The sequence below is a fragment of the Oncorhynchus keta genome, chromosome 17, assembly GCF_023373465.1.
Source record: "Oncorhynchus keta strain PuntledgeMale-10-30-2019 chromosome 17, Oket_V2, whole genome shotgun sequence".
Classification (NCBI taxonomy): domain Eukaryota; kingdom Metazoa; phylum Chordata; class Actinopteri; order Salmoniformes; family Salmonidae; genus Oncorhynchus; species Oncorhynchus keta.
Genome location: NC_068437.1, coordinates 60420701 through 60433827, shown reverse-complemented (window position 1 = coordinate 60433827; position 13127 = coordinate 60420701). Strand labels below are relative to the sequence as shown.

The following is a 13127-nucleotide window of genomic DNA, read 5'->3' as shown; positions in this document are numbered from 1 at the left end:
CTGTGAGGGGAACGGCACCTCAGTACCTCCAGGCTCTGATCAGGCCCTACACCCAAACAAGGACACTGCGTTCATCCACCTCTGGCCTGCTCGCCTCCCTACCACTGAGGAAGTACAGTTCCCGCTCAGCCCAGTCAAAACTGTTCGCTGCTCTGGCCCCCAATGGTGGAACAAACTCCCTCACGACGCCAGGACAGCGGAGTCAATCACCACCTTCCGGAGACACCTGAAACCCCACCTCTTCAAGGAATACCTAGGATAGGGTAAGTAAGGGTAAGTAATCCTTCTCACCCCCCTTCTCACCCCCAACAAGATTTAGATGCAAGTGGCTGTTCCACTGGTTGTCATAAGGTGTATGCACCAATTTGTAAGTCGCTCTGGATAAGAGCGTCTGCTAAATGACTTAAATGTAAATGTAAATGTAAACCCAAATTGGTCTACACGGACAAGTTCTGGCCTGGTTTAGATCTTATCTGTCGGAAAGATATCAGTTTGTCTCTGTGAATGGTTTGTCCTCTGACAAATCAACTATACATTTTGGTGTTCCTCAAGGTTCCGTTTTAGGACCACTATTGTTTTCACTATATATTTTACCGCTTGGAGATGTCATTCGAAAACATAATGTTAACTTTCACTGGTATGCGGATGACACACAGCTATACATTTCAATGAAACATGGTGAAGCCCCAAAATTGCCCTCGCTAGAAGCATGTGTTTAGACATAAGGAAGTGGATGGCTGCAAACGTTCTACAAAACAGAGATGCTTGTTCTAGGTCCCAAGAAACAAAGAGATCTTCTGTTGAATCTGACAATTAATCTTAATGGTTGTACAGTCGTCTCAAATAAAACTGTGAAGGACCTCGGCGTTACTCTGGACCCTGATCTCTCTTTTGAAGAACATATCAAGACCATTTCAAGGACAGAGTTTTTCCATCTATGTCACATTGCAAAAATCAGAAACGTTGTCCAAAAATGATGCAGAAAAATGTATCCATGCTTTTGTCACTTCTAGGTTAGACTACTGCAATGCTCTACTTTCCGGCTACCCGGATAAAGCACTAAATAAACTTCAGTGAGTGCTAAATACGGCTGCTAGAATCCTGACTAGAACCCAAAAATGTGATCAATTTACTCCAGTGCTAGCCTACCTACACTGGCTTCCTGTCAAGGAAGGGCTGATTTCAAGCTTTTACTGCTAACCTACAAAGCATTACTAGATATCCCTCTAGTGGTGTGGGGGCTGTGCTTTGGCAAAGTGGGTGGGGTTATATCCTTCCTGTTTGGCCCTGTCCGGGGTGTCCTCGGATGGGGCCACAGTGTCTCCTGTCCCCTCCTGTCTCAGCCTCCAGTATTTATGCTGCAGTAGTTTGTGTCGGGGGCTAGGGTCAGTTTGTTATATCTGGAGTACTTCTCCTGTCCTATTCGGTGTCCTGTGTGAATCTAAGTGTGCGTTCTCTAATTCTCTCCTTCATTTCTCTCTCTCGGAGGACCTGAGCCCTAGGACCATGCCCCAGGATTACCTGACATGATGACTCCTTGCTGTCCCCAGTCCACCTGGCCATGCTGCTGCTCCAGTTTCTTCAGTGGGTCTTATGATTGAGTGTAGTCTGGCCCAGGAGTGTGAAGGTGAATGGAAAGGCTCTGGAGCAACGAACCGCCCTTGCTGTCTCTGCCTGGCCGGTTCCCCTCTTTCCACTGGGATTCTCTGCCTCTAACCCTATTACAGGGGCTGAGTCACTTGCTTACTAGGGCTCTTTCATACCGTCCCTAGGAGGGGTGCGTCACTTGAGTGGGTTGAGTCACTGATGTGATCTTCCTGTCTGGGTTGGCGTCCCTCCCTTGGGTTGTGCCGTGGCGGAGATCTTTGTGGGCTATACTCGTCCTTGTCTCAGGATGGTAAGTTGGTGGTTGAAGATATCCCTCTAGTGGTGTGGGGTTATATCCTTCCTGTTTGGCCCTGTCCGGGGGTGTCGTCGGATGGGGCCACAGTGTCTACTGACCCCTCCTGTCTCAGCCTCCAGTGTTTACGCTGCAGTAGTTTGTGTCGGGGGCTAGGGTTAGTTTTGTAATGGTTTTCTTCATCTGAACGAGAGGCGGACCAAAGCGGAGCGTGGTTGTTTTGATTCATGCTTTAATATATCACTACACATGAACAAACTAACAAAAAAACAAGAAATGTGAAAACTCAAAACAGTCCTATCTGGTGCAAAGACAGAGACAGGAAAAATCACCCACAAACACACAGTGAAACCCAGGCTACCTGAGTATGATTCTCAATCAGAGACAACTAATGACACCTGCCTCTGATTGAGAACCATACTAGGCCGAAACATAGAAATTCCCAAAACCTAGAAAAACAAACATAGACTGCCCACCCAACTCACACCCTGACCATACTAACTAAATACAAAACACAGGAAATAAAGGTCAGAACGTGACAAGTTTGTTATATCTGGAGTACTTCTCCTGTCCTATTGGCTGTTCCACTGGATGTCATAAGGTGAATGCACCAATTTGTAAGTCGCTCTGGATAAGAGCGTCTGCTAAATGACTTAAATGTAAATGTAATGTAAATGTATCCGGTGTCCTGTGTGAATTTAAGTATGCTCTCTCTAATTCTCTCTTTCTTTCTCTCTCTCAGAGGACCTGAGCCTTAGGACCATGCCTCAGGACTACCTGACATGATGACTCCTTGCTGTCCCCAGTCCACCTGGCCGTGCTGCTGCTCCAGTTTCAACTGTTCTGCCAATGATTATTATTATTTGACCATGCTGGTCATTTATGAGCATTTGAACATCTTGGCCATGTTCTGTTATAATCTCCACCCGGCACAGCCAGAAGAGGACTGGCTACCCCACATAGCCTGGTTCCTCTCTAGGTTTCTTCCTAGGTTTTGGGCTTTCTAGGGAGTTTTCCCTAGCCACTGTGCTTCTACACCTGCATTGCTTGCTGTTTGGGGTTTTAGGCTGGGTTTTTGTACAGCACTTTGAGATATCAGCTGATGTACGAAGGGCTATATAAATACATTTGATTTGATTTTGATTACCGACCATTTCGAATTCCACCGTACCTTCTCCGTACTAAACTCCAGACGAGCTTCAATGCCATACAACTCTCCTTCCGTGGCATCCAACTGCTCTTAAACACAAGTAAAACTAAACGCATGCTATTCAACCGATCACTGCCCGCACCTGCTCGCCCGTCCAGCATCACTACTCTGCACGGCTCTGACTTAGATTACGTGGACAACTACAAATACCTAGGTGTCTGGTTAGACTGTAAACTCTCCTTCCAGACTCACATCAAGCATCTCCAATCCAAAAATAAATCTAGAATTGGCTTCCTATATCACAACAAAACATCCTTCACTCATGCTGCCAAACATACCCTCGTAAAACTGACCATCCTACAGATCCTTGACTTCGGTGATGTCATCTATAAAATAGCCTCTAACACTCTACTCAACAAACTGGATGCAGTCTATCACAGTGCCATCCGTTTTGTCACCAAAGCCCCATACCCTACCTACCATTGCGACCTGTACGCTCTCGTTGGTTGGCCCTCGCTTCATACTCGTCGCCAAACACACTGGGTACAGGTTATCTACAAATCTCTGCTAGGTAAAGCCCCACCTTATCTCAGCTCACTGGTCACCATAGCAGCACCCACTCATAGTACGCGCTCCAGCAGGTATATCTCACTGGTCAACCCCCAAAGCCAACTCCTCCTTTGGTCGTCTTCCCTTCTAGTTCTCTGCTGCCAATGACTGGAACAAACTGTAAACTCATATCTCCCTCACTAGCTTTAAGCACCAGCTGTTAGAGCAGCTTGCAGATCACTGCTCCTGTACATAGCCCATCTGTAAACAGCCCATCTATCTACCTACCTCATCCCCATACTGTATTTATTCATTTATCTTGCTCCTTTGCACCCTAGTATCTCTACTTGCACATTCATCTTCTGCACATCTACCATTCCAATGTTTAATTGCTATATTGTAATTACTTCGCCACCATGGCCTATTTATTGCCTTAACTCCCTCATCTTACCTCATTTGCACTCACTGTATATAGACTTTTTGTTTTCTTTTGTTCTACTCTATTATTGACTATGTTTTGTTTATTCCATGTGTAACTCTGTTGTTGTATGTGTCGAACTGCTTTGCTTTATCTTGGCCAGGTCGCAGTTGCAAATGAGAACTTGTTCTCAACTGGCCTACCTGGTAAAAAAAAAAGAAAAAAAAAAGAAAAAAATGTCTGGAGAGATGGGAAGGGAAGAGGACAGAGAGATGGGAAGGGAAGAGGACAGAGAGATGGGAAGGGAAGAGGACAGAGAGATGGGAAGGGAAGAGGACAGAGAGATGGGAAGGGAAGAGGACAGAGAGATGGGAAGGGGGAAGAGGACAGGAGAGGGAAGAGGACAGAGAGATGGGAAGGGAAGAGGACAGAGAGATGGGAAGGGAAGAGGACAGAGAGATGGGAAGGGAAGAGGACAGAGAGATGGGAAGGGAAGAGGACAGAGAGATGGGAAGGGAAGAGGACGGAGAGATGGGAAGGGAAGAGGACGGAGAGATGGGAAGGGAAGAGGACAGAGAGATGGGAAGGGAAGAGGACAGAGAGATGGGAAGGGAAGAGGACAGAGAGATGGGAAGGGAAGAGGACAGAGAGATGGGAAGGGAAGAGGACAGAGAGATGGGAAGGGAAGAGGACAGAGAGATGGGAAGGGAAGAGGGGAGATGGGAAGAGGACAGAGAGATGGGAAGGGAAGAGGACAGAGAGATGGAAGAAGGACAGAGAGATGGGAAGGGAAGAGGACAGAGAGATGGGAAGGGAAGAGGACAGAGAGATGGGAAGGGAAGAGGACAGAGAGATGGGAAGGGAAGAGGACAGAGAGATGGGAAGGGAAGAGGACAGAGAGATGGGAAGGGAACAGGTCTACCACAGAGACACACAAATATCATAACCCCCAAGACATTCTAACCTCTCACCATTACAATAACAAGTGGGTTAGCATTGTTTGGGGGTATGATAATTGTGAATCTGTAACTTTCTCACTCATCATTATCCAGGATTCATTCAGGATTATCCGTAATCATGGTAACATCACAATGAATGTAGAGGTGTTAAGAAACATTATATTCTTATTGACAATAACAACGACTCCAAGATAACACAATACTTTATCTACCATTCATTTCTATTGGGCACAAAATAATCGGAAACACAACCAAAACATACAGCGAATGCATCCAACACATTTTTGGAGTCACAAGCTTGAAGTAGATGTTGTGTACTAAGAATAACCAAACACATCTTACTACTTTAATACAAATTTAAGTGAATTTGTCCCAATACTTTTGGTGCCCTAAAATGAATGGACTATGTACAAAAAGTGCTGTAATATCCAAATGGCTATGGATGAAAAAACCCTCAAATTTAAACATTACAGTCTGCACTTTAACCTCATAGTTAATAAGTTATCATTTAAATTCCAAAGTGTTGGAATACAGAACCAGAACAACAACACGTGTCACTGTCCCAATAACATTGTAGCTCACTGGACTTTATGGACATCAGAACTGACTGCTGAAATGCTAAGGTAACAGTTAAGAACAGCAGCTAAGAGAAGCTTCCAGAGAAGTAACCAGAGACGGTCTTGGTTAGTGTAACCTAAGGTATCTGACATTAGGATTAGGGTTAATGTTGAGGTATCTTCTGAGGAGGGTAAGGTTTCCAGCCATGCTGCTATCAGAATCCTCTGGCATCCATTATTAAACAGGCCAGAATCACCAGGTAAACCTGTGCAGAATAAGACTGCTTAGGGTTAATGGACAACACAGGCACCCCAGCAAACGTTCCCAGAACATTTGTTAAGTTGCGGCAAATGTTCTCATAAAACGAATACTGTCCAGTTGTGCTGAATATTATTCAATGTTTGTATACAACATTCGCATTTTGTCCATTCTTTACCTGGAAACCTAATGAGAATGTTTTGGGAATGTTCTGTGCTCAGCCCATTCCTGTACTCCCTGTTCACCCATGACTGAGGGCCACACTAGCCTCCAACCACGCATGTCTCCGACCAATAGAATTTGATTTGATTTTTAAGTTGTTACAGATGTTGTGCCATTTTTTGGGTGGAAATTAGGAGAACATTCCAAGGATGATTAATTTAAGATATTTTTAAAAACAAAAAACATCAGAATTTTTTGGGGAATGTTTTGGGGTAAAACCATAACTAATGTTTTGGGGATGTTATCATGCTGATGTTAGATAATACATACAGGCTACATACATGATAGAGGCTATTAACAGTATAATATAGGCTACATACATGATACAGGCTATATACAGTATAATATAGGCTACATACAGTATGATATAGGCTACATACAGTATGATACAGGCTACATACATGATATTGGCTACATACAGCATGATACAGGCTACATACAGCATGATATAGGCTACATACAGTATGATATAGGTTACATACAGTATGATACAGGCTACATACATGATATAGGCTACATAGAGTATGATATTGGCTACATACATGCTATAGGCTACATACAGCATGATATAGGCTACATACAGTATAATATAGGCTACTTACAGTATGATATAGGCTACATACATGATATAGGCTACATACAGTATGATATAGGCTACATATATGATATAGGCTACATACAGTATGATATCGGCTACATGCAGTATGATACAGGCTACATACATGATATGGGCTACATAAAAATGCTTTTGGATACATACAGTATAATATAGGCTGCATACAATATGATATAGGCTACATACAATATGATATAGGCTACATACAATATGATATAGGCTACATACAATATGATATAGGCTACATACAATATGATATAGGCTACATACAATATGATATAGGCTACATACAATATGATATAGGCTACATACAATATGATATGAATCCAAGATGGCATATCAGTTCAGACGTCTTTTGTCCTCGTCTTGTCGTGTCCCGTATATATATACATTTACAACTTTTTTTCACACACATTTTGTTTTTATTTTCCATCAACTCATCTTCAAAACACTCTCCTGCAACCCACCTCACCAATTTATATTAATAAAAAAGTATTATTTACCTCAAATCTGTAATCCTCCAAGAAGCTAGCCAGAAACTCCAAGAAGCTAGCCAGAAACTAGCCAGAAGCTAGCCAGGAGCTAGCCCAGAAGCTAGTCCAGAAGCTAGTTCAGAAGCTAGTTAGCTTCTTTACTGGCAAATCGTTAGTATTCAGCTAACCACGGTTTATGGTCATCAGCTACCCTTTAGCTCGAAAATCTATCGCCAGTTTTGTACAGCGCAGCGCAGCTCGGAACGGAACATACCGGACCAATTTTTCTCTCCATGTCCCTGGATTTCAACTGCTCTCTGGACATTCATACCTGGATCTCACAGCTAGCTAGCTGCTATCCGTGTGACTATCGACTTTCGTCGATTCCGGAGCAAACATCAATAATTCCGGAGCTAGCCAGCTCCGTCAATCACTCCTGGGCTGCAGTCACCTATCCGGACCCATTTTACTGCCTACGCGGAGCCCCACCGGGCCTTCACAACTGGACTGCCGACGTTATCTACCCGAAGGAGTTATCCGGCTGGCTCCTCCGTCGCGACGTTACCTGAACACCCATCTGCGGCCTGCTAACCGTTAGCTGTCTTACCGGCTGCTATCTGAATAGACAATCGGACAATTTATTTATTTTTATTATTATTATGTTTCTTCTTGGGCCTCTATAACTATATCTATTGTTTTTATATTTGTTGTTGTTGTGTGATTTGGATTAATCCCCTCTACCACACGGAACACCACTAATCTACTGACGGAACGCAAGAGGTGGCTAATAACAGAGCTCCATCCTATGCTAGCTTGCTACCGATGGCCTGGCTAGCTGTCTAAGTCGCCGTGACTCCCAACCAACCTCTCCACTCACTGGACCCTTTTGATCACTCGACTAAGCATGCCTCTCCTTAATGTCAATATGTCTTGTCCATTGCTGTTCTGGTTAGTGTTTATTGGCTTATTTCACTGTAGAGCCTCTAGTCCTGCTCACTATACCTTATCCAACCCATTAGTTCCACCACCCACACATGCAATGACATCTCCTGGTTTCAATGATGTTTCTAGAGATAATATCTCTCTCTTCATCACTCAATACCTAGGTTTACCTCCACTGTATTCACATCCTACCATACCTTTGTCTGTACATTATACCTTGATGCTATTTTATCGCCCCCAGAAACCTCCTTTTACTCTCTGTTCCAGACGTTCCAGACGACCAATTCTTATTGCTTTTAGCCGCACCCTTATTCTACTCCTCCTATGTTCCTCTGGCGATGTAGAGGTGAATCCAGGCCCTGCAGTGCCTAGCTCCACTCCTATTCCCAGGCGCTCTCTTTTGACGACTTCTGTAACCGCAATAGCCTTGGTTTCATGCATGTTAACATTAGAAGCCTCCTCCCCAAGTTTGTTCTATTCACTGCTTTAGCACACTCTGCCAACCCAGATGTTCTAGCTGTGTCTGAATCCTGGCTTAGGAAGACCACCAAAAATTCTGAAATTTTAATTCCAAACTACAACATTTTCAGACAAGATAGAACTGCCAAAGGGGGCGGTGTTGCAATCTACTGCAAAGATAGCCTGCAGAGTTCTGTCCTACTATCCAGGTCTGTACCCAAACAATTTGAACTTCTACTTTTAAAAATCCACCTCTCTAAAAACAAGTCTCTCACCGTTGCCACCTGCTATAGACCACCCTCTGCCCCCAGCTGTGCTCTGGACACCATATGTGAACTGATTGCCCCCCATCTATCTTCAGAGCTCGTGCTGCTAGGCGACCTAAACTGGAACATGCTTAACACCCCAGCCATCCTACAATCTAAACTTGATGCCCTCAATCTCACACAAATTATCAATGAACCTACCAGGTACAACCCCAAAGCCTTAAACACGGGCACCCTCATAGATATCATCCAAACCAACTTCCCCTCTAAATACACCTCTGCTGTCTTCAACCAAGATCTCAGCGATCACTGCATCATTGCCTGCATCCGTAATGGGTCAGCGGTCAAACGACCTCCACTCATCACTGTAAAACGCTCCCTGAAACACTTCAGCGAGCAGGCCTTTCTAATCGACCTGGCCGGGGTATCCTGGAAGGATATTGATCTTGGATATATTTTTTAAATGCCTTCCTAACAATCTTAAATAAACATGCCCCGTTCAAGAAATTTAGAACCAGGAACAGATATAGCCCTTGGTTCTCCCCAGACCTGACTGCCCTTAACCAACACAAAAACATCCTATGGCATTCTGCATTAGCATCGAACAGCCCCCGTGATATGCAGCTGTTCAGGGAAGCTAGAAACCATTATACACAGGCAGTTAGAAAAGCCAAGGCTAGCTTTTTCAAGCAGAAATTTGCTTCCTGCAACACTAAATCAAAAAAGTTTGTGGACACTGTAAAGTCCATGGAGAATAAGAACACCTCCTCCCAGCTGCCCACTGCACTGAAGATAGGAAACACTGTCACCACTGACATATTCACCATAATTGAGAATTTCAATAAGCATTTTTCTACGGCTGGCCATGCTTTCCACCTGGCTACTCCTACCCTGGTCAACAGCACTGCACCCCCAACAGCAACTCGCCGAAGCCTTCCCCATTTCTCCTTCTCCCAAATCCGTTCAGCTGATGTTCTGATAGAGCTGCAAAATCTGGACCACTACAAATAAGCCGGGCGAGACAATCTGGACCCTTTCTTTCTAAAATGATCTGCCGAAATTGTTGCCACCCCTATTACTCTCCTGTTCAACCTCTTTCGTGTCGTCTGAGATTCCCAAAGATTGGAAAGCAGCTGCGGTCATCCCCCTCTTTAAAGGGGGGGGACACTCTTGACCCAAACTGCTACAGACCTACATCTATCCTACCATGCCTTTCTAAGGTCTTCGAAAGCCAAGTCAACAAACAGATTACCGACCATTTCGAATCTCATCATACCTTCTCTGCTATGCAATCTGGTTTCAGAGCTGGTCATGGGTGCACCTCAGCCACGCTCAAGGTCCTAAACGATATCTTAACCGCCATCGATAAGAAACATTACTGTGCAGCCGTATTCATTGATCTGGCCAAGGCTTTCGACTCCGTCAATCACCACATCCTCATCGGCAGACTCGACAGCCTTGGTTTCTCAAATGATTGCCTCGCCAGGTTCACCAACTACTTCTCTGATAGAGTTCAGTGTGTCAAATCGGAGGGTCTGCTGTCCGGACCTCTGGCAGTCTCTATGGGGGTGCCACAGGGTTCAATTCTTGGACAGACTCTCTTCTCTGTATACATCAATGAGGTCGCTCTTGCTGCTGGTGAGTCTCTGATCCACCTCTACGCAGACGACACCATTCTGTATACTTCTGGCCCTTCTTTGGACACTGTGTTAACAACCCTCCAGGCAAGCTTCAATGCCATACAACTCTCCTTCCGTGGCCTCCAACTGCTCTTAAACGCTAGTAAAACCAAATGCATGCTTTTCAACCGTTCGCTGCCTGCACCCGCACGCCTGACCAGCATCACCACCCTGGATGGTTCCAACCTTGAATATGTGGACATCTATAAGTACCTAGGTGTCTATCTAGACTGAAACTCTCCTTCCAGACTCATATCAAACATCTCCAATCGAAAATCAAATCAAGAGTCGGCTTTCTATTCCGCAACAAAGCCTCCTTCATTCACGCCGCCAAACTTACCCTAGTAAAACTGACTATCCTACCGATCCTCGACTTCGGCGATGTCATCTACAAAATTGCTTCCAACACTCTACTCAGCAAACTGGATGCAGTTTATCACAGTGCCATCCGTTTTGTCACTAAAGCACCTTATACCACCCACCACTGCGACTTGTTTGCTCTAGTCGGCTGGCCCTCGCTACATATTCGTCGCCAGACCCACTGGCTCCAGGTCATCTACAAGTCCATGCTAGGTAAAGCTCCGCCTTATCTCAGTTCACTGGTCACGATGGCAACACCCATCCGTAGCACGCGCTCCAGCAGGTGTATCTCACTGATCATCCCTAAAGCCAACACCTCATTTGGCCGCCTTTCGTTCCAGTTCTCTGCTGCCTATGACTAGAACGAATTGCAAAAATTGCTGAAGTTGGAGACTTTTATCTCCCTCACCAACTTCAAACATCTGCTATCTGAGCAGCTAACCGATCGCTGCAGCTGTACATAGGCTATCGGCGAATAGCCCACCCATTTTTACCTACCTCATCCCCATACTGTTTTTATTTATTTACTTTTCTGCTCTTTTGCACACCAATATCTCTACCTGTACATGACCATCTGATCATTTATCACTCCAGTGTTAATCTGCAAAAATGTTATTATTCCCCTACCTCCTCATGCCTTTTGCACACGATGTATATAGACTCCACTATTTTTTTCTTCCTACTGTGTTATTGACTTGTTAATTGTTTACTCCATGTGTAACTCTGTGTTGTCTCCTCACACTGCTATGCTTTATCTTGGCCAGGTCGCAGTTGCAAATGAGAACTTGTTCTCAACTAGCCTACCTGGTTAAATAAAGGTGTTCTCAACTAGCCTACCTGGTTAAATAAAGGTGTTCTCAACTGGCCTACCTGGTTAAATAAAGGTGTTCTCCACTAGCCTACCTGGTTAAATAAAGGTGTTCTCAACTAGCCTACCTGGTTAAATAAAGGTGAAAAAATGATATAATAAATACAGCATGATATAGGCTACACAAAAATACTATAGGATACATACAGTATGATAGAGGCTACATAAAGTATGATATAGGCTACATACGGTATGATATAGGCTACAAAAGTATGATATGGCTACATACAGTATGAAACAGGCTACATACAGTATGATATGGCTACATACAGTATGATATGGCTACATACAATAATATATAGGCTACGTATAGTATGATATAGGCTACATAGAAATTAGCTAAGTGGTATAATATATTTTAATATGCAGCAAAATGTCAATCTGAGCAGTGTCAACACAATATGTATTTGAAGCTGACCTACGTGTCTATATTTTTTCTAAATATTTTTGTCCACAATCGAAAATAGGACTTTCTTTTCTTTTGTGTAAAATAAGCAGTAAGGAAGTCAATGCATTTTTGTGTTACGAGGCATTTTCATAAATTGTTCTTTTTTTATTACATTTTTCATTGATCGACAATTATTCTGGAGCGACAACAGGTTGCTAATGTCACTATTGATCACAGCAGAGTTTCTGAACATAAAGATGCATTGCAATGATCAAACTACAATAAATGTTCGCACGTACGGGCTCTTACCTGGTAAGCATCTAGCTGTTCATCAGTAAATATCGTTTGCTTATTACCCATCTTAGCCTAGTAATTTTCCTCTTGTACAGATTCATCACATTGGAACTTCGATGCGTTTTCTCAAGTCTAGTCATTTAGGGCATTTACACGACGTGGTCAAACAAGAATTATGACTCCGCATAGATGTTCAGTGTCCAAAGAATGGCAAGCTCTGAAACAGTTGGTGGTGTATTCCAATGAGATGTTGTAAAAGTATTGAAACGCAGAGGAAGAAGAAAAATTATCACAATTCTCAGTGCAGCCAGTTGTTGAAGCAGCAGAAGTAGCCTACAGACAGACAAAAGTCCGAAAAGGTCTGAAGAGCAGAATCTGCTGACGCCTTGGGCAGTTTCAGTTTCAGCACAGGCGGCTGTCCACAACTGACGAGAGAATCGTACCGATAATGAACTGTAGTTACCACCAGGGGGCGGCTGCATCACACCCACGCAAGCATTGGAATTCAGAAAACACATTTCTTTCTCAGACGTAAATATGGCTCCTGTTTCATCTGCAGAAAAGCTCAATCTTATTTTCCTCATGTATTAGTAGAATTCTAATTCGTAGCCTCCGTTTTCTAGTTCCAGAATGAAAGTTTAAACAACATTTACGATTTGCGTGAATTATCTGTGTAAACTCTTTGGAATTGTAATCTGTGGGTGTCAGTGAAAAGGCTGATACCCCATTTCAATATAAAAGTCCATTACACACAATAGACTGACTGAC

At 43.8% G+C, this 13127-nt stretch overlaps 1 protein-coding gene across 2 annotated transcripts in view; it reads right to left on the bottom strand.

The window, feature by feature from the left end:
- Window positions 1-12844, bottom strand: part of LOC118382384 (calcium and integrin-binding family member 2) — a 74875-nt gene extending 62031 nt beyond the window's left edge. The window contains exon 1 of one of the 2 annotated variants that reach the window (XM_052466869.1): window positions 12375-12844. In XM_052466869.1, the coding sequence (XP_052322829.1) occupies window positions 12375-12425 (51 nt within the window). In that variant the 5' untranslated portion in view covers window positions 12426-12844. Of the gene's footprint in view, window positions 1-1747; window positions 2015-12374 lie in introns of those variants that run through there. The other variant, XM_052466870.1, reaches the window with a different exon arrangement.
- Window positions 12845-13127: the final 283 nt, after the last annotated feature.